We start from the raw sequence: 22,817 nt of genomic DNA, 5'->3' as shown, positions 1-22,817 counted from the left end.
TATATAGATATACATATATATAAAACAAATAAAAATAAAAATTGGAAATAGTAAAAGTAAAGGAAATTAAATCATGGGTTGCCTCCCATGCAGCGCTTGTTTAACGTCGTTAGCTTGACGATTCGAACTTTATATGTTAGAGATAGGAACTGGAGGGTCGGTCAGAGTTTGGTCATGACATTATGTGGGTATGTCACCTCCTTGGAATTGCTTCAGTCTTTGTCCATTTACCAAAAATGGATTACAGGAGTTGTTCTAGATTTCAACTGCTTCAGATTTCAGAATTTTGGACACCTCAAAGGGGCCTGTCCATCTCGAACGCAGCTTACCTGGAAAAAGACGTAATCTCGGATTGAAGAGGAGAACAGACTCTCCTATATTAAATTCCTTTTGATGATTCTTTTGTCGTGCCAAGCTTTGGTTCTCTCTTTGTATATAACGACATTCTCGTAAGCGTTCTGGCGGAGTTCCTCCAATTTGTGAATATTAAGGATTCGCTTCTTCCCAGATGCTAGGTAATCCAAATTTAGGGTCTTGATGGCCCAATATGCCTTGTGCTTGAGTTCAAAAGGTAAGTGGCATGACTTCCCGTAGACCAACTGGTACGGTGTAGTCCCAATAGGGGTTTTGTAAGCAGTCCTGTAAGCCCATAGTGCTTCTGTCAGCTTTTCAGACCAATCTTTTCTAGATATTGATATAGTTTTCTCCAAGATCTGCTTAATCTCTCTGTTGGATACTTCCACTTGACCATTAGTCTGGGGGTGATATGGTGTTGCTACTCTGTGTTTTACTCCATATTTCCTTAAGAGTTTATTAAATATCCTGGATATAAAATGTGATCCACCATCACTTATGACAAATCGTGGCACTCCAAATCTGGGAAAGATATTATTCTTGAACATCTTAATGACTACTCTTGTGTCGTTGGTGGGTGAGGCTATAACTTCTATCCACTTGGACATATAGTCAACGACTACCAAAATGTACTTTTTTCCCAATGAAGATGGAAAAGGTCCCATGAAATCAATACTCCAAACGTCAAATAATTCTACTTCTTGAATGTTCTTCAAAGGCATCTTGTCACGTCTTGAGATGTTTCCAGTGTGCTGGCACCGGTCACATCGGACAATATAAGCATGGACATCACGCCATGATGTCGGCCAATAAAGACCAGCTTGAAGGATCTTAGCGTATGTATTGGATGTGCTTGAATGTCCACCATAGGGTGAAGAGTGACAATGTTCTATGATGTTTCCGACTTTTTCTTCCGGGACGCAACGTCGAAATATGTTATCAGTTCCTCTTTTGAAAAGGAGTGGTTCGTCCCAATAGAAGTGTTTTATATCTTTAAAGAACTTCTTCTTCTGTTGATAGTTGAGGTCAGGTGGTATGATATCAGCGGATAGATAGTTCACAAAATCAACGTACCATGGTACTCTGCTAATTTTCAAAATCGTCCCAAGGTTGTCTCTATCAGGCTCAAGGGGAGCAGTATCTATCTTAGCTACTATTCTATCATAGGTGAAGTCATCATTTATCGGTAAATGATCTGGCTTTAAATGCTCTAATCTGGAAAGATGGTCACCAACTACGTTTTCTGTTCCTTTTTTGTCTCTAATGTCTAAGTCGAATTCTTGTAGTAAAAGGATCCACCTGAGTAATCTAGGTTTTGCATCCTTTTTGCTCAGAAGGTAACAGATAGATGCATGGTCTGTATATACTATAATCTTAGATCCTACAAGATAAGACCTAAATGTATCGATTGTGAAAACTACAACTAGGAGTTCCTTCTCTGTTGTTGTATAATTTAATTGAGCAGCATCTAGGGTTCTACTTGCATAATATACTACGTGTAGTTTCTTATCTTTTCTTTGCCCTAAAACAACTCCTATAGCGAAATCGCTAGCATCACACATTATTTCGAAGGATTTAGTCCAATCCGGGGCTTGTAGAATGGGTGCTGAAATTAATGCTTGTTTTAAACGGTTAAAGGCTTCGATGCATTTTTCATCGAAAATGAATTTGATGTCTTTCATCAGAAGGTCGGTCAGGTGCTTCGTTATTTTAGAGAAGTCTTTTATGAAGCGTCGGTAGAAACCGGCGTGTCCAAGGAAACTACAGACTTCTCTAACTGTCTTAGGAGGGTTAAGGTTTTCTACAAATTCTATTTTTGCTTTATCGACCTCAATGTCTCTTTCAGATATTATATGTCCTAACACTATGCCTTCTTTAACCATAAAGTGGCACTTCTCCCAGTTTAACACAAGGTTAACTTTTATGCATCTCTCTAGGATTTTCTCAAGGTTAATAAGGCAGTTTTCAAAGTGAATCCACAATCCGAGAAGTCATCCATAAATACTTCCATGATTCCATTGAGATAATCTGCGAAGATTGACATCATACAACGTTGGAAAGCAGCTGGCGCATTACAGAGTCCAAACGGCATTCTTCTATAAGCAAACGTTCCGTAAGGACAGGTAAAGGTTATTTTCTCTTGATCCTCGGGGTGAATGGGTATTTGGAAAAATCCAGAATATCCATCAATATAACAAACGTAAGAGTGTCTGGCAAGATGCTCCAGCATTTGATATATGAATGGAAGGGGGAAATGGTCTTTCCTAGTTGCCTTATTGAGCTTCCTATAATCTATGCACATACGCCATCCGCCTTCTATGCGTTTAACGACATGCTCTCCCTTCTCGTTCTGCACAACTATGATGTCTCCCTTCTTGGGTACCACATGTACAAGACTTACCCACTTACTATCAGAAATATGATAGATTATACCAGCTTCCAATAATTTAAGGACTTCCTTATTTACTACCTCGCTCATCACAGGGTTGATCCTTCTCTTATACCTTTTAGATTAGATATGTTGTACCCTAAGGCAGAGGGGTATCTTCTTAAAACATTCAAGAGTAGATTCGTCTCGTCTTGGTTTAAGATGGCACTAACTATTACTGGGAGGTTCATTTCTTCATCCAAAAACTCATACCTTAGGTTCTTGGGTAGTTCCTTAAGTTCTTGGGCTGGTTTTTGAGAGTTAGGTGAAGGGTCTGGAGTAAGATCCAGACATTCGTTAGTGTGAGGTTCCGTTTCCTCTAACTCGTCATCCTTTTCATTCGGGTTTGACAATGGTTCGATCTTAGCTTTTCCTTTATCAAATTCTCTTATGCATTCATCTATGATATCGATCGCATAACATGCGTCTCCTAGAATTGGTTCCATCAGGAATTTTGAAAGAATGAACTCGATCTTTTTGTCCCCTAATTCGAAGGTTAATTTCCCTCTTTTGAAATCTATTATAGCTCCGGTTGTTGATAAGAATGGTCTACCTAAAAGGATAGGGATATCTTCGTCTTCTTTGATATCCATGACCACAAAGTCTGTTGGGATATAAAGTTGACCGATCCTAACTGGGATGTCTTCTAAAATGCCTACAGGATACTTAACATACCTATCGGCTAATTGGAGGGACATCTTAGTTGGTTGCAATTCTCCTAAGTTTAACCTTTTACATACAGCTAAGGGCATTAAACTTACACTAGCGCATAAGTCTAGGAAAGCTTTGTCGATCACGTGACTCCCTAAAATGCAAGGTATAGAAAAACTACCAGGGTCTTTCTCCTTCTTAGCAAGTTTATCCTCAGAAATAAAGTTGCATTCCAAGGGTTTTGGATCGTCGAGCCTACGCTTGTTGGTTAAGATGTCTTTGAGAAATTTGGCGTAAGACGTAATTTGGGTGATAGCTTCGGTGAAAGGAATCTCTACATGAAGATTTTCTATCACTTTTATAAATTTTTGGTATTGGTTATTGATTTTGGTTTGTTTAAGTATTTGCGGGTACGGGATTGGTGGTTTGTATGGGGGTGGTGGTTTGTAAGTTTTATCATTGGCTTCACCTTCTTGGTTGGTTTGTTTCTCGGGTTCCTCCGGTTCCTCTTTTTGGTTGGTAGGCATATTTTCTTTAGAAGTTTTGGACTCGCTCATTGCTGGGTTCTGAGGCCCTTCGTAAGCGGTCCCACTTCGTATCGAGATAGCGTTAGCTTGCCCTCGAGGGTTTGGTTGGTTGTCCAGGAAATTGGCCTCCAGGTGTAGTTTGTGGGGCTTGGTTTTGTGCTACCTGTGAGATCTGGGTTTCAAGCATCTTGTTGTGAGTGATTATCTGATCAACCTTGGTTCCTAATTGTGTTATAAGTTCGTTTACGTGAATGTCCTGGTTTAGGAATTCTTTATTTTGCTGAGTCTGGCCCGATATAAAGCTCTCCATGATCTTCTCAAGGTTAGACTTCTGGGGCATAACTTGCATAGGTTGGTTTAGTTTTTGGGCTTGATAACCTTGCGGTCTCTGAGGTGCATGATTTTGGATAGGGTTCTGGTTTTTATAGGAGAAAATTGGATGATTCTTCCATCCAGGTTTGTAAGTGTTTGAAAATGGGTTACCTTGGGCGTAATTCACTTGATCGGTATTCAGTTCGTTCAAAAGGTTACACTTTGCCGATTCGTGTCCTTTAGATCCAGAGAGTTCGCACTCTGTGTGGACTACTGCTACGGTGTTAGTGTTTGCAGCCGTTGTTCTAGGCCATGGTGTGGACAGACTCTTAATAGCTCTTTATATCTCTCCCAAGCTTCGAAAAGCGATTCTCCTTGGTTTTGAGCAAATCTAGTTATTTGGTTTCGAAGAACAGCAGTCTTACTAGGGGGGAAATATCTAGCAAGGAATGCTCTCCTAAGGTCTTCCCGGGTAGTTATTGAATTAGATGGAAGTGAATCTAGCCATGAACATGCTCTATCCCTGAGGGAGAAAGGAAATAATCTTAAACGGATCGCATCGGGTGAAGTGCCGTTAGATTTAAAGGTGTCGGCTAGTTGGATAAAAACTTTTAAATGTTGATTCGGGTTCTCAGTAGAGAGACCCGCGTATTGGTTTTGTTTCACTAATTGCAACAAAGACGATTTTAGTTCAAAATTGTTAGCAGGAATAAGGGGGTTTACTATACTCGAACTAGGTTCCTCATCATACGGTTGGGCGAATTCCTTAAGAGGTCTCCTATCGCGATTCTTGGCCATAGCTTTCTTAATTCGGATGAGTAAGAGGCGTGTACAAGTATGACGTTCAGGTTCCGCTAAAGGATCTACTAAATTTCCGATACTACGGGTTCTTCGCATTTACCGGCTAATAATGCCTTAGTCTAGACGGTGTAACAACAGGGTACAAAATATGATGAAGTTGGTCCCCGGCAACGACGCCAAAAACTTGATCGTTGTGGATTCGCAAGTGCACGAATAACGTCAAAGTAATATAAAAGAATATCGATCCCCCAAAGACCAATCGTCAATCTATCGATTACTATTGTTACGGTGTTTATCTAAGACGGTGTAAAAGAGATATTGGGTTTGCAAAATGACGGTAAATAATAAATATAGGTAAAGACAAGTTGAATGTAATTCACGTCAATTAAGTGATGTTTCGATTGTCTAAATAGAACTACTTATGAGGCAATATTTTCTAATCTTGAAAAGAATCAATTTAACAGGAACTGTCGCTTTCGCGTATTCAGAACCGAGTTTACCCTTAAGTCAAGGCCTTTTATTGTCACTTATAAAAGGTGCGCAGAACGCTAAAGTAGTAAACCTATTTTTAAGAAATGAGACTCGTAAACTTAGTTGAAAAGTGATTTTGATTTGGAAAGTTTACCCAAGGAGTTTCCTGATTTTAAATCTATCAACGTGTCCGAAAATAGTTTAAAAAATAGTTTTTCCTTAAAGTGATAAAAATTCCTAGTTACTAAGCCAGGGTGCTTTCGCACTCCTCGAATAATTAAAAATAACCAAGTTTGTTTTAGAAAACTCAAGTTAAAAATCAAAACAGCCTTTAAAGTATTTCTACAGATTCAATATGTGAAATATTACTTTAACCGCGATCCTTACATTCTAACCTTTAAGAGATTTGTCCAGACAGGGTAGCACAAACGAACACAACAGTGTTAATCATGATGAAAAGTTTATTTTAGAATGTGAGGCGTAGAGAGCGAGTAAAGTGCGTAAAGTAAATAAAGTAAAGCGAGTGCAGAAAATAAATAAAGTAAAGCGGGTGCGGAAAATAAATAAAGTAAAGAGAGTTCGGAAAAATAAATAAAGTAAAGCGAGTGCGGGAAATAAATAAAATAAAAGCGATGCGGGAAATAAATAAAATAAAAGCGATGCGGAAAATAAATAAATAAAAGCGATGTAGAGAATAAATAAGTAAAGCGATAAATAAGAATCTGCTCCAAATGGAGGGCTTTAAATTTGGTACAAAAATAAACCTCCGACTCCTGAAGCTAAAGACGATAGCAACTCGAAGTGACCCAACTAAACCTCACTAAGGTGCGATAACCCCCCCCCCCCCCCCCCCGATATGACGGATTACCGCTATTACAAATGATAAATATATGCTTAGTGTTGTAAGTCTAAGTTGGATGATTAGAAAACGAAATGAAACGAGCTATTTATAGAGGTTTTCAGCAGCTTGCAAAGACCATGGTGCCCTCCAACTTCCCCCTAGTGGGAACGTGACTTTCAAAGGTGGCGCCCGCCATGTGTGTAAATGGGATGGATCATGGGAATGTGGCGGTTACCTCCTAGTTGAGGGCTGATGACTCCTGGCTTCTCCTATAGCGGCCGCCATGTGTGTAATTTTGCCGAAAAACCCTAATTTTAGGTCTTTTTGCTTCGTTTCTTCCAAAAAGGGTCCGAAAGTGCTAAATATCTGAAAACAAGAGAAAAGAGAGCATAATACAAACAAAATGATAATAAATTCCTAATAAACATGTGAAATCCGAGTCAAAAACACGGTGTAATTCAATGTGACCAGAAACGATTAACCATATCTGACTAATAGATTAGTAAATTCATGTGATTGGGTTTGGGGATAATCACCCTTGAGTTACATGACAAGTGAAGTCGTGAGCTTGGTATTCCTATATTATTAGGAGATATAAGAGCTTTGTTGCTCTCGTTGTGCATCTAATATGTGAGAGTGGTATTAATAGTATGGGAATAGTAATAAAACTCTGTAGAGCCGAGTGGACCCATAAGATAGGGAACTACAATGAGGTTTAGTAATCTCATCCCAATCATGTTTTTGTTTTCAGCTTAGTTGCAGGAGCTAAAGGATTGGTAGGAACACCTGAAGGTTGAAGACTGTGATTTATGATGGATAATCACGTTGTGTTTCTTATCTGATTTAGTTATTGGACATCTATTGTATTATTTCTTATGTATTATATACATTTAGTATATTTGTGGATGTAATTTAGATGATGATTGTACTTACTACTTAATACGATTCTAGATAGTATTATGTGGGGTGTTTAATATTTCTTAAATTATTAATATTTTTTGAGATTTTTGGAAAAAGAAAGGTCTTGAAATTTAATAATCTAAATCATGTCATGTGTATAACTTTTTTACCATAATAGTTACGACACACTTCAAATAATATAAATGGATATGTTTCAATTAGTCAATAATAAACATAAATTTATTTACTTTAAATAAAATTTATGCAGTTTATATTGAAAAAAAATCAAATAGAATATTTAAACTAGTTTAAACATCATAATTCTAGCATCAAATGACAAACACAATAATAATTCCATAAAAACAAAATATTACAATTGGTTGATCTTAATACAATCATGCAAGCTTAGCCATTTCTGACGATTTTCAAGAGGATAAAATAAATTCAAGTTTATATGGAATGCAAAGACAAGTTCTATAATCTAAATTTTAAGAGATCAACAACATAATTTCTCTAGCTGCTTGCTTGTAAGTTTCCTCCACTGAAATTGAATCTTGTAAACATTGTCTAGCCTGAAAAATAAACATGATTTAACTAAGTTATTCACGCTAAATAAATTTTTTTAATGAGTTAATAAATTATTATAGTTATTAGGCACTACTATATTATAGTTTCGAAAAGTCTAATATGATATCACATATAAACCATAGAGACGATAAAGATTTGGTTTGAAGCTTACTTGAGTTAGAATCATGTAGAAGTTTCCATTTCTATTGCATGTAATGTTGGCAACTACAACATCAATCCTATGATTTTCCAACACAAAAATAATCCTTGTCAAAAGACCTAATATTTTAGTAGCACATATGCAGAATTGTGCTTCACCACCAGAAATGTTTAAGACAACATTTTGATAAGACCATGTTCGAAAAGCTACTTGTTGTGGTAGAGGTGAATATTGTGCTAATGCTTTCGAATTATTACATGAAGTTGCAACTGCGCTAGTAGGAAAATTATTATTATAACTTGAGGATCCATGATCAGTTATAATTGTTTCCCTTGATTTGTAGGGATGCCAATGTGTTTTTTTAATCGCAGATGATGACTCACTTCCAAATAAGGATACATACTTAAGCTTTTCTTGCTTCTTCTTTTCTAACTTTTCAATAATTTGCTTTAGATTTTTTATTTCCTTCACTGCTGCATCCACAATTGTTGAATTATTAGCCTGCAAAAAAATCATTAAAAAATAAAATATTTTAATTAGTAAACAAATTATTATAACACAAAAGTCTTACTCTGATGGTTATCCTCTTATGTATATTATCTTCTCATTGAGTTTATTTTTAGGAAAAAGACATCTAATACTCTAAAATTTCATTTGGAGATAAGTAAAATATGACTGATATTTGTTCAAGCCTAATTTTATTTCAAGTTCTTCTAGTAAAAATAAAAATCTCATTAAGCTCTTATATTATGTGCTTACTACATTCTACTTAAATAAATATTATATTAACGTAATAAAAATAAAAATATTTAATTGATATTTTATTATTTTTTATTTATGTGAAAGAATATAAAAACTTTAATATGTAGGGAACTGGAGAATCGCAATTTTAATGTGAACATTTTTAAATTCATCATTTAGTAATTCTAAAAGCTCTAATACTACAATGCAACAATTAGATCTTTAATATAGTAAAAAAGTCTATTTGATTATGAAATTATTACTCTTAAATTAATTGAAGATGAAAATGAATTTACCTTTGAAGATAGTTCAGGAAGCAAAGCATGAAGGTTAAGGAACATGTTCCTCATTTTCTTTCTCCTTTCTCTCTCAGCCAAGATATGCAATTCATGATCTAAATCACGATATATTTCATCTTTACCCCCACTATTTATATCATTCTCATTTCGAATCACAACCCCACCTCGATTTTGTTTTTTATTCACATGAACTTCTCCTTCATTAAGTCCTTCTTTATGGTTGAATGATTTCATATATAACTTTTGTTTGTTACTCTCACCTAAATTTTCTGAATTTAAGAGATCACTCCATGATTGATTTTCCCAAATAAAACCAGCATAATCACCATTATTATGATCTCCAGTCATGGTCATGTTTGTCTTTGTGAAAGAAATAGAGTATAAGAAAGCCAAAGAGGTGAAAAAGAAGATAAGAGAATGAATATATTTATATTGAAATATATTAAAGTTTAGTAGAAGCTACTAAAAAATAATATTAAAATAAAATTTAAAAATAGCAAACTTAGTACAGAAGCATCTAAAATTTATTCAAAATACAATTGTTGTTATTAAAATTTCTAGAAAATACATAAAAACTAATCATAATAATATTTGTCATACAAAAATACAAATCAAAATTTAAGAATCGTGTAAAACAAACACAATATATGTCTCACGAATTAGGACCCCACCACATAAAACTTACACTACATGCATGATATGTGCTAAAGTGATTTTTATTAAAATTACTATGTGTGGCCGCAGTTTTGAAAAACCTTCTATGCAGTTTTGGAAAAATTAATGTTAGTTCACTTGGATTTGGACAAACCGACACATTAAAATGACTAATTTATAATTTAAAATTTTAGTTTTAATTATTCAAAAAATAAATATAATTATAAGTATTTATACAATTAACATTGTGATATCTATATAAAGCTATATTCAAATCATATCACTTAGATAGACATTTTTTGTTTTTATCAGTTATGGCATTTTAGATTTGTATTCTCTTAATACTACCACTAATGGAAAGATCTAGAAGATCAAGCTATAAGTACATTTTTCCTATAAGAAGTTATTATCAAGATATTAAATTTAATATAATTATAAGGTACCGTCAGTTTATTTGGCATTGTTGGTTAAATTAATTAAAATTTTAATTAATTAATTAATATAAATATATGACATGGCATAAAATGATGGGATGATAGTTGTAGGGAGAGTTTTTCACTAGGGAGCATTGAACATTGTGAGACTTCTTCTTTTAGAGCAACACCTTTGTGAGAGACACACCATATATTCACCCAAAACTCTTTAGTTCATAGTTTATTCCTTCATGGATCAAATATATCATTTTTCTTTGGTTTCAAATTGTTTGTTCCCTACAGTGATACATTATTCCCTGTACTAAACAACACTGTAACCAACCCTTGAAGTTGTGTTTGTCTTGTGAATCTCTTTTGCTTAGACAAATACCTCTGTCTTTGTTTCCACTGCAGTTAACCTTTGAAATTGAGTTTGTCTTGTGAGTCCATGTTCCTTAGACAAAAACTTTTGTTTCTACCAATTTGTTAGTACGAGTTACATTATTCATCACTGCAATCATACCCTTGAAGTTGTTTGTCTTGTTAGTCCAAGTTGCTTAGGCAAACACTTCCTTATCTCTTCTCTTCTTTCTCGTGGTTTCACGAACTACGAATGCTCTGACTTTCTCATTGCACGATGAGAATACGTTGGCACAAGGCTTCGAACCCTTGGAGAGCACAATCCTAATTATTCCTTTTTCCTTAGGGAACCATTAATACCTTTCATGATCCATTATCTACCTTCAATCATTGAATCATTCAATCCATGTGATATACTTCTTCTTTGAAACCAAATACAACTTTCTTTGGAATTCCATATATACCCTTTTAGGACACTTGTCCACCTTTGTGCCAAGAGATGTTTGTACTATGAAACCAAACACCTAATTCATTTTTTTTGTCATGACAATACAGTGGGTATGCCTTTGTCCCTCCACATCTTAGTCATTCCACCTTTACTCTTGGGTTGCAAATACTAGTTACCCCTATGGATTCCAATATACCCTTACCTTTGGTTCCTAATTATACTGTTCAGTCACTTTCACCAAAAACCTCAATTCTTTGACTTTGGTTATTCTCCTTATCACTCCATTCATCTCCATGATACATTCATGAGTCTATCTTCATTCACTTATTGTGTTACATTATTATCTTTGAGCCAAATACATTACCCCTTTGAGCTCCATCTTGTATTTGCTTGTGAACCAAGAGATGTTTGCCTTGATGCCAAACACTTAATTCATTCTTTTCGATCATGACAATACATAGGGTATGCCTAGTCTCCTCCACGTCTTAGTTTATACCAATTTTACTCTTGTGTTAAGTTTTCATCCTTTTTGGGAGTTCGAATCACATAATTCTTTGGTTTGGATCACACCTTTATCACAAACATATCTTCACCTCCTACCATTAGTTCTATGAACTACGGAGCTCTGAATTCCTTATTGCACTATAAAGATATGTATGCATGATGGCACTAATCCTCTTCGAGCACTCTATTTATTCCATTCATTTTCCCTTATTGTTTCGTGAGTAATCCTTAGACAACACTCATTCGAGCAAGAACAATCAAAACGGTTCCCATGGAGTACCATGGATGTTAGGGGTACTAATACCCTCCTGATCGGGAAAATAGCAAGTGTACTATTTTGCCTTTTATAGTAATAAGGGGGAAATTATCCGAACGTCGATCTCAAGGACTGGACGTTAGTATTAAGTTTAAATTATCATTCAATTAAACAAAAAATATTAATTTGGTTTTTGAGTGTGAAAATATAATAATAAAAGTAAAGGTAAAGGAATATGAAAATAAGGGTTTATAGAGAAAAAGGAACAATGCTAGGGAAGGTGTATGATTTATCCCTGTAACAACTCTGAGTTACTAATGCATCAACACATATCAATTACTACCAGTTCTCAAGGGTATTTTCTCCCAAGTCCTTGGTGAGAAAACCTTTAATCAATCTACCCTAATGCCTATGTCCATAGCCAATTAGGGTGAAGTTAAGCTGTATAATATCAAGAATGCTCTAGTTCATACAGGGTATCCCTAGTCCTAGGTGATATCTACTGTAGAGCAACCTTATGAAAACCTTGTCAATGACGGTCCAACCTAATTGATAACCACAAATCAATCTCAATTGGTCCGAAAGAGAAAGCAATAAACACATCAAAAGGTTACCGTAAACAAAATATTATAAATGCAAATGTAAACTCAAATTCATTACAATTCTAAATCAGGGACACCTCCTAGCATTGGGGACTTTAGCTACTCATATTTTTTAAAACAAATTCAAAATAAAAATTACACATTACAAGTAATTGGATGACTTTGATCTTCAATCGCTCTCGCTCATGAATCTCTTCAGCTCTCCAAATGCCTTGATCTCTGTAATACTTGATTGCTTCACAATACTGTGGTTTGCCGTATTCCAAGATGATTTTTTCTTTGGCAGAAGACCTCTTTTTATAGTGAAAGTTCCCAGCAGCAGCTGGACAGGTCCAAAGATGTCTCTAAAAAGCCCTAAGAATAAAAAGCCCGAGAAAACTGAAAATTTTGGGCTTGGGCTGACACGGCTGGTAGTTGGTAATCTTTCCCTTTTGAATTTATTACCTTTTATTAAGTTATCACTTGGCTGATAATTAGGTAATGTTTCTCTTACCTTTGGTTGGTTACCTTTGTTAAGATATCACTTGGCTGGTAGTTGGTAATCTTTCCCTTTTGAATTTATTACCTTCTATTAAGCTATCACTTGGCTGATAATTAGGTAATATTTCTCTTACCTTTGGTTGGTTACCTTTGTTAAGATATCACTTGGCTGGTAGTTGGTAATCTTTCCCTTTTGAATTTATTACCTTTTGTTAAGCTATCACTTGGCTGATAGTTAGGTAATATTTCTCTTACCTTTGGTTGGTTAGCTTTGTTTAGTTATCACTTGGCTAGTAGTTTGTAATCTTTTTCTTTTGAATTTATTACCTTTTTTTAAGATATCACTTGGTTGATAGTTAGGTAATATTTCCTCTTACGTTTAGTTGGTTACCTTTGTTAAGCCATCACTTGGCTGGTGTAGCGGTAAATTCATGATCATCAAGTTATGGATAAGCTAGACATCAAATAACAAGAGTCTCCACCGCACTTTTATTGTTTCCAAGGGAAAAGGGAAAAGTACGAACAAAAACCCAAAAGTAAGAAGTTTTCAAATCAAAACTAATAAAATGCCAGAGATTACAGGTAAGGGGGTTATGTAAGACCCTAATTTTGACCCTAAGATCCCTCATGGCATCATGTTATTGCACAAATGCATTGCCTCAAGGATCATAGCATATTTGGCTCCTTAACCATAAGGTTGGGATTTGTTTAAGTGGTTTGAGATCACCAAGCATGCTTGTATTGTATGTTATTGCTTTTCTTATTTGATTACTAACCAAAAGCACAAAAATATGTCACTAACTCTTTTTATTTTTTACCATAATAGTTTTGACACCCTTCAAATGATAGAAATGGATATGTTTCAATTAGTCAATTATATACATAATTTATTTACTTTAAATAAAATTTATGCAGTTTATATTGGAAAAAAAATAGCATATTTAAGCTTGTTTAAACACTGTAGTTCTAGTCTTAAATAAAAAACACCATAATAATTCCATAAAAATAAAATATTATACATGTTTGATCTTAATACAATCATGCAAGCTTAACCATTTCTAATAATTTTCGAGAGGAGAAACTAAATTAAAGTTTATATGGAATGCAAAGACAAGTTCTATAGTCTAAACTTTAAGAGATCAACATCATAATTTCTTTAGTTGCTTGCTTGTAAGTTTCCTCCACTGAAATTGAATCCTGTAAACATTGTCTAGCCTGAAAAACCAACATGATTTAACTAAGTTATTCACGCTAAATAACTTTTTTTAATAAGTTAATAAATTATTATAATTGCTAGGTACAACTTTATTATAGTTTCGACAAGTCTAATATGATATCACATATAAACCATAGAGATGATAAAGATTTGGTTTGAAACTTACATGAGCTAGAATCATGTAGAAGTTTCCATTTCCATTGCATGTAATGTTGGCAACTACAACATCAATCCTATATTTTTCCAGCACAAAAGCAATCATTGTCAAAAGACCTAATATTTTAGTAGCACATATACAGAATTGTGCTTCACCACCATAAATGTTTAAGACAACATTTTGATAAGACCATGTTCGAAAAGCTACTTGTTGTGGTGGAGGAGTAGATTGTACTAATGCTTTTGAACTATGATATGAAGTAGCAATTGCACTAGTAGGAAAGTTATTATTATAACTTGAGGATCAATGATTAGCTATGATTGCTTCCCTTGATTCATAGGGATGCCAATGTGGTTTTTTGATCAGAGATGATGACTCACTTCCTAATAAGGATACATATTTAAGTTTTTCTTTCTTCTTCTTTTCTAACATTTCAATAATTTTCTTTAGATTTTTAATTTTCTTCACTGTTGCATCCACAATTGCTGAATTATCAGCCTGCAAAAAAATCATAAAAAGTAAAGCATTTTAATTAGTAAATAAATCATTATGACACAAAAGTCTTACTCTGATGGTTGTCCTCATATGTATATTATTTTCTTTTTATTGAGTTGATTTTTAGGACAAAGACATCTAATATTCTAAAATTTCATTTAAAGATAAGTAAAATATGACTTAGATTTGTTCAAGCCTAATTTTATTTCAAGTTCTTCTAGTCAAAATAAAAATCTCATTAAGCTCTTATATTGTGTGCTTACTACATCTTATTTTAAGTAAGTACTATCATGCTAACATAATTAAAATAAAATTATATCTTTTTTAATAAAAAGATTATATTGATCTTTTATTAATTTTTACTTATGCGAACAAATATAAAAATTTAATATGTAGAGAACCAGACAATCGCAATTTTAATGTGAAAATTTTGGAATTCATCATTCGGTAATTCTCCAACCTCTAATATTACACAACAACAATTAGATCTTTAAAATAGTAAAAATTATATTTGATTATGCGATTATTACTCTTAAACTAATTGAAAAAGAAAATGAATTTACCTTTGAAGGTAGTTCAGGAAGCAAAGCATGAAGGCTAGAGAACATATTCCTCATTTTCTTTCTCCTTTCTCTCTCGGCCAAGATATGCATTTCATGATCTAAATCACGATATATTTCATCTCACTTCTAATCACAACCCCAACTCGATTTTGTTTTTTATTCACATAAACTTCTCCTTGATTAAGTCCTTCTTTATGGTTCAATGATTTCATATTTAACTTTTGTTCACTACTCTCACCTAAATTTTCAAAATTTAAGAGATCACTCCATGATTGATTTTCCCACCTGAAACTAGCATAAACACCATCATCATGATCTACACTCATGGCTATGCGAAAGAAATAGAGTATAAGAAAGATAAAAAAGTTTTAACAAAAAAGATAAAAGAACTAATATATTTATATAGAAATATATCAGAGTTTAGTAGAAACTACTAAAAAAATAATATTAAAATAAAATTTGAAAATAACAAACTTAGTATAGAAGTATCTAAAATTTATTCAAAATACAATGGTTGTTATTGAAAATTCTAGAAAATACATAGAAACTAATCATAATAATATTTGTCATAAAAAATACAAATCAAAATTTAAGAACTGTGTAAAACAAACTCAACACGCGTTAGGATCCTACTATATAAAACTTATACTACATGCATGATTTGTGTTAAAGTGAGTTTATTGATATTATTGTGTGTGGCCGCAGTTTTGAAAAACCTTATATGCAGTTTTGGAAAAGTCATGTTAATTCACTTGGATTTGGACAAACCGACACATTAAAATGACTAATTTATGATTTTAATTTTAATTTTAATTATTAAAAAAAATATAATTATAAGTAATTATACCATTAACATTGTGATAGATGTTTTCTGTTAATACTACCACCAATAGAAAGATCTAAAAGATGAAACTATAAGTACATTTTCCAATACGAAGTTATTATCAAGATATTAAATTTAATATATTTGTGGGTACCATGAATTTATTTGGTAGTGTTGGTTAAATTAATTTAAAATTTTAATTAATTAGTTAATTAATATAAATATATGACATGGCATAAAATGATGGGATGAAAGTTACATAGTCAAGCAAACTTCAAAGTATCAGTGTTCACCTAAATTTAATTAATTTTAATCAATTTAAATAATAAATTTTACATTATGATTTATAAACATAATTTTTTACTTAAAAAAATAGTCATACGTTATTTTTCATTCTATAATATAATTTGTTTATGTTTTCTTTCTAGTTCACATTAACTCTACCTTTAACCTCTTATCCTATAAAATTATTTCATAATACCTAATATATATATATATATATATATATATATATATATATATATATATATATATATATATATAATATATATATATATATATATATTATATATATATATATATATATATATATATATATATATATATATATATATATATATATATATATATATATATTATCCTCTCTAAATAGGCAAATTTATCGAGATAACCCACTTTTTCGAAGAAATTCCCAAAATAACCCACTTTTCAGAAAAATTCCCAATCTACCCCACTTTTAGGAGGAGGCGCCAATTGGATTGGCGACTCCTCTTAAAAATTACAAGGAGGCGCCAATTGGATTGGCTAGGGCACCTGCCCTAGCCAATCCAATTGGCGCCTATGTGTATTTTTTAAGAGGGGTCGCCAATCCAATTGGCGACTCCCTTAAAAAAGCCTCAAATGAAAAACCCTTCAACATGAAAGTTGTATATCTTTTCAAGACAATGAATTTGGATATAAATTTTGCATCATTTGGATTTTTTATGAGAAAGTTATGGGCAGTTGAAGTTGGACTTCTGAGTTTTTCAACTGTAATCTGACCTATAATGTCTTGCATTATTTCATGTGTTTCTTTTAGAGTTATGAAATTTTGTCCAACATAACATTTGAAGTAGACATATTAAATTTTCCAATGCACTTGGTCCCACCTCAAAATAATTAAAAATGAGTGAGTTAGGTTCCTGCGAAGTTGACCTAAAATTAGGGTTTCAACTGTAATCTGACCTATAATGTCTTGCATTATTTCATGTGTTTCTTTTAGAGTTATGAAATTTTGTCCAACATAACATTTGAAGTAGACATCTTAAATTTTCTAATGCACTTGGTCCCACCTCAAAATAATTAAAAATGAGTGAGTTAGGTCCCTGCGAAGTTGACCTAAAATTAGGGTTTCTGTCAAAATGATCTATAATGTTTTGAAATGAATGATGAGCTTCCAAGTTTCAAATGGATTTTTGATGAACATGAAAGTTGTTCATATGGAGACTGTTGTTAAAACTTGAATGGAGGCGCCAATTGGATTGGCTAGGGCAGGTGCCCTAGGCTAGGGCAGGTGCCCTAGGCTAGGGTAGGTGCCCTAGCCAATCCAATTGGCGCCTATGTGTATGTTTTAAAAGGAGGCGCCAACTCAATTGGCGAGTCCCTCATAAAATGCCTTTTTTGTCTTATAAATAGATGCGTTGTGTGACCTATTGTTCCACAACTCATATAATCATTTGGCTATCATGTTTGGTGTTCGTCGCCGATACGGTAAGGTGATTTATGCGAGAGACAAACCTCAATTGCTGATGTTGTTTTGGAACATCACCACGTTAGATCAACTGAAGAGGGAGCTGGTTCGATGGTTAGACGGGAAAATACCAGAAGGGGAAAAAATCAGAAGTATTGAGAGACTTGACAGTATCTTTGGTTGGGTGCGAATGAAGACTGATAAGGATGCTAGGGAAATGATGTTTGGTCGAGACGACATTAATTTGATTGTTGTAATCAGTTAGAATTATTTATGTTTTCAGATGTTTTGTACTGATGTTGGTTATGAAACTCGTTGTAACAAGAACTTAATGATATATATTGATTGATTGTTACAGAAATACAATGTTACAAAAAGCATAAGATCAAGATAAAATGTTACAAAAAGCTTAAGGTCTAGATAAAATGTTACAAAAATCTTAAGATCTAGATGATGCTCCTTGATTGGGACAGTTGTTTTTGTTGTGTCCTGGTTGACGACAGATACTACATAATCTTATCATTTTATCTGTGGAATCCATCTCTGTTCTGATACGTGTGCTGTTTGGCCTTCCTTTCTTCTTTCTACGCATCTCTTCATTGTGCCAAACAATATCTCCTTCATATGGAGGCCAGTAATCCTCCATTGGTAGTACTGAAAAGCTTTGACTATATACATTCATGATGGTGTTTGCCTTGTACACATCAGATAAATGGGTGTAAGCGTCTTGACGAGTATAAGCGCATGCTGCAATGACATGGGAGCAAGGTATGCGGAAGGCCTGAAATTTTCCACAAATGCACCAACCTTTGTGTAGTTTAACCGCGTAGGCTAAGTTTGGTCTCCCGTCGCTGTTGCCCATTGTTTCCTGGACGCTGAAATTTTGTCTTTGACGGTCAAACACTGTTACAGCGTGTGTCGTAGCTTTGATGCTCTCCTCTTTCATGACCTTCATGCAACACTCACTGAATACTTGTCCAGACATTAACACTGCACTCCATCTTTCACCTCTGGTTGCGAACATAGAAGCCAACCTATAATAGGTTGATCTTACCAAGGCGGTTATCGGCAGGTTTCGAATTCCTTTGAAAACCCCGTTCATGCATTCCACAATGTTTGTTGTCATGTGGCCCCATCGACGACCACCGTCAAATGCTCTTGTCCACTGCTCTACTGGGATGTTATTTATCCATCTCCCCGCGTCTTCATTAGACAGACGAATCTCATCACGATAATATTGAAAAGACGGTTGAGTTAAAGCATACCCAGCATTCACCACCTTCTTGCGAAGATTCTTATCTTTTATAGCACGCATGAAGTTTTGTGCAATGTGTCTGATACAGTAGACATGTGTAGAAGGAGGATCATGCCATCCGTTGTCATGGTTGTTGTAGGCACTTTCGATGGCAGCATGTCTATTAGAAATCAAACATAGATTGGCTTGTGGAGCGACATGCGTTCTGAGATGTCGAAGAAAGAAACCCCATCCACCAGCCGTTTCACCTTCAACAAGAGCAAAGGCAATGGGAAATACGTTGTTGTTACCGTCTTGTGCAACTGGCATGAGCAACGTACCCTTGTATTTTCCGTATAACCAAGTGCCATCAATTTGTAGGAGAGGTTTGCAGAAAGCGAAACCTCTGATGCACGGGTCAAATGCCCAAAAGAGACGGTGAAATATTCTATTACCTGTAGCACAGGTTCCGTCTGGCATCATTGCTGGCACTGTCTCCAGAATTGCCACAGTTCCTGGGACATAAGTTTTTAGTGCCCATAAAAACTGTGGTAATTCCTTGAATGAGTCCTCCCAGTTTTCGAAAACCTGCTCAACAGCCTTTGTCCTCGCAATCCATGCTTTCTTGTAAGATGGAGTATAATTATATGTTGTTCGGATATGGGATATAATTATACTCACCTTCACTGATGGGTCTTTATTTACCAATGGCAGAATGTCTCGACATATCAAAGTTGTGCTCAGTTTACGGTGATCTTGTTCAACGGTTGTTGCGACTCAACTGTGTGGTGGGTCTATTGAAGCGATCTCCCAAGAGTCATTTTTCTTCTTGTAAGATGCAGCCAAACGAAACTTACAAAGCATGTTACGACATTCGATAACATACCTTCTAGAATCAGTGCGTTTCACCGTAAAGTCAGCAAAGTTGTTCATGTGGTATTTTTTGATTGCCAAGACACATTCCTCTTTGGTACGAAACATGTCTCCCACCTTTAATTCGCCTACTGGTCTCGGATACGGATTATAGAAGACACTGTCGGACATTTCATCGTCATTAAGAGCCATATTTGTCATATGTTGAGGAGGAATATAGGCATGAGTAAGAGGTATTGGTGGTGGTTGAGCCTCATCTTCATCGTCGTTATTCAGGATGTGATCAACCTGTATCTCAGTCTCCTCTTCTTCTTCATCAATAACGTCGACCTCTACTTCTGCTTGTGGGTTGAGTTCATCTGACCATTGTGCATCATCTGCAGCATCTCCACCAGCTGGATCCTGATCTGTTAGTTGAGACTGTTGAGACGGTATACATGGTGTCATACCCCGATTTTGATCCTGAAATTTTTCCATTTTTTCTTTTATTTTTGCACTTGGCCTAAGGTTCATTTGCATACATTCATCAGTATAAAATGGATTTTAATATCTTGACTCTTTTTATTTTTAATTTGATTTTAATTTCAAATTAAGTTTAATTCCAATTGTCAATTTAATCTTAATTATTTATTTTTACTAATGATTAAAACTCTAATCGATTTTTATTTCCAAATGAATGTTAGAGTTGATATCCAAGTAATTTTAAATGAATTATAGATTATTTGGTTTTTAATTTGGTTTTTTTGCTGATTTGTTATTAGTAATTAAATTGACATTCAAACTAATACTGGATTATTCCTAACACATCCATTTTTATAATTAAAATTCAAAATCCAAAATCCATTTTCCATCCATGGTGCATTTCAAATCAAATAATACATACATACACTTCATAACATTTAGCTTCCAAACATATCCAATTTCATTTTCATACATACGTTTTCATGTCCAATTACATTTAATTACCATTGCATATCCATTTCCATATCCTACAACAATTCCAACACACTCACTCAAAAAAAAAAAAAAAAAACAAAATCCAATAATAACACTAATCCATTCTCAGTGTAATCTCAAATGGGTGAACCAAACACGTCCCAAGGGAATGGAAACTGAACTTCTCTCACTTCATCTTTATTTGGAGATCCCGTTTTTTGAAGTGCTGAAATTTAAAGGAGGAATTACTATAACTCCACAGCAGAATGCATTTGGGATTCCTCCATCTAAAAAGAGGCAATTGGCGCAAACCTTCATGGGACCTCATAATCTTGGTTTGAATAACATTGAGTTTGGTAGGGTTAAGCAAGTCAGACTTTCAACCATATTGCAGCACTCCCTTAACGGAAGTGATACCGGCTCCGCGAGATCACCTGCTCCTGCACCAAAAACCAGTCCTACATTAAAACCATCTGCAAAACTTTCATGACAGAAAAACATGCATAGCAGTAACAAACAAGCCTAAACAATGGCATGCTCTATCCTGTAGCACCATTCACAGTTTTAGCTCAAAACTCTCATAATATCAGAACGATGTCGGCAATGTAAAGTTCGGTGGCTTCGCTCCAAACAACAAGGTTCAAGGGATTTCCTTAAAAAGGATAATCCAAGATGCCACAATAATACAAGAAGTAAGAAAGAAAGTGGGCTGCCAAACTATTATACGTATTGAGGAATCGAAATTGAATTTTTGAAGAAGCTATGAGTTTGGCTCTTTGGCTAAAGATCGCAGTCTGCAACGTATTGAGGAACCTGTCCTGCTCACACCAATCAACAAATAAAAACAGTTTTAAAGTTTCCTGCATCAAAGGATACGTCAAGTTCTTCGGGTGGTCTCTCAAAAATTTGAGATTGCTATAACGGTTCTCATCCAAATTGTAGTGCAAATGTAACCGTCTCTGTCTGCAACCAAACGTGTCGTGCAAAAACTATCTCCACTTTGAAAGCAAGAGGAGGCACGAAAAGTTGAAAGTGGCAGAAGAAGAGGTTCTCCTAGGGGACCTGCATAAGGTCTTGCCATCAAAGCAGTTTGTGCTATATTCAAGGTTGGGAGTTAAAAGTAATGCAGATAACATGTTTGATAAATTTCTCAAATGAAATTTAACCTGCATGTTTTGCTGAACTTCACTTTGAAACGCTGTTGGCATCATAATGCAAGTACCCACTGGTCTCAATTACTTTAACTGTCCCTCTTTTCCACATTGCACCCAGTATCTGCATCTCCCCAATTGCATGAGGTTTGCAACATTGTCACTAGCACTGTTGGTGGATTAGATGATCTAGAGTGAAGTCAAAATAAGTTTAAGCGATCTTTAACTTTACCTCTCAGAGCTCCAGCTATTGTTTCCATTAAACACGAGGCACGCCCAGAAAACTGCTCAGGTTGATTTCCGACAAATGGGAAAAGAGTTATTCAAGAGCACGTCTTCTCGTTACTTCAAAGCCACAACAGCAAAATGGAAAGAACATGACGGCATCAAAAAAAACTCACCGTAACTGCCGATAATTGTTTGGTTCCCCACAGCAGATACAAGAGTTGTTCTCATTAAATTGGCATTTTGACCATTGAATGCGGTAATACTGGAGGCATTTCCGGTTTTTAAGCAGCAGAGGTTTGCGAAGGAGACCTTGGAGACTTCTACATCGTTGGTCAATCTTCTAGATTTGTACACCTTACTGTGAGATAGAAAGTTGTTGTGCCAATATTTACACTACAATAGTTATAGCCGGAGTAATCCATCACTCACACTTCCAACAAGAGAGAGGTCCACACTAGAATGAGAGCCAAGTTCAAGAGATTCGAAACTCAAACAAACTCAAACCGGCAATGCATTGGATGCTGCAGAACGCCTTGCTCGTGAGACCGAACTTCCAGCTATCCAACAAATTTCACCAAAATAACAACCTGTGACCTGCCAAAGAACAAATCAGCGGAGGATAAGAGATATCAAAGAACAATTT

At 34.7% G+C, this 22,817-nt stretch overlaps 1 protein-coding gene, 1 long non-coding RNA gene, 1 other non-coding gene and 1 pseudogene across 3 annotated transcripts; 1 reads left to right on the top strand and 3 right to left on the bottom strand.

Annotated features, from left to right (window-relative positions):
* Nucleotides 1-4,579: 4,579 nt before the first annotated feature.
* On the top strand, nt 4,580-4,686 carry LOC127108798 (small nucleolar RNA R71). The gene has a single exon (XR_007796309.1). It is a non-coding gene; the product is annotated as a small nucleolar RNA R71 (small nucleolar RNA).
* Nucleotides 4,687-7,766: 3,080 nt separating this feature from the next.
* Nucleotides 7,767-9,431, bottom strand: LOC127107139 (transcription factor bHLH95). Its single transcript, XM_051044416.1, has 3 exons — nt 9,050-9,431; nt 8,025-8,513; nt 7,767-7,857 (listed from the first exon to the last, which is right to left on the bottom strand). The coding sequence occupies exons 1-3, from the start codon at nt 9,404-9,406 to the stop codon at nt 7,774-7,776; spliced, it is 930 nt and encodes a 309-aa protein (XP_050900373.1). The 5' UTR covers nt 9,407-9,431; the 3' UTR covers nt 7,767-7,773.
* A 4,333-nt stretch (nt 9,432-13,764) lies between these two features.
* LOC127107237 (transcription factor bHLH95-like) lies at nt 13,765-15,538 on the bottom strand (annotated as a pseudogene).
* Nucleotides 15,539-21,960: 6,422 nt separating this feature from the next.
* LOC127105712 (uncharacterized) lies at nt 21,961-22,762 on the bottom strand. Its single transcript, XR_007795114.1, has 3 exons — nt 22,348-22,762; nt 22,179-22,230; nt 21,961-22,070 (listed from the first exon to the last, which is right to left on the bottom strand). It is a non-coding gene; the product is annotated as an uncharacterized LOC127105712 (long non-coding RNA).
* Nucleotides 22,763-22,817: the final 55 nt, after the last annotated feature.

This window comes from Lathyrus oleraceus, chromosome 7, assembly GCF_024323335.1.
Source record: "Lathyrus oleraceus cultivar Zhongwan6 chromosome 7, CAAS_Psat_ZW6_1.0, whole genome shotgun sequence".
Lineage (NCBI taxonomy): Eukaryota > Viridiplantae > Streptophyta > Magnoliopsida > Fabales > Fabaceae > Lathyrus > Lathyrus oleraceus.
Note: the sequence above shows the minus strand (reverse complement) of the source record. Positions and strands in the feature narration are given on the sequence as shown.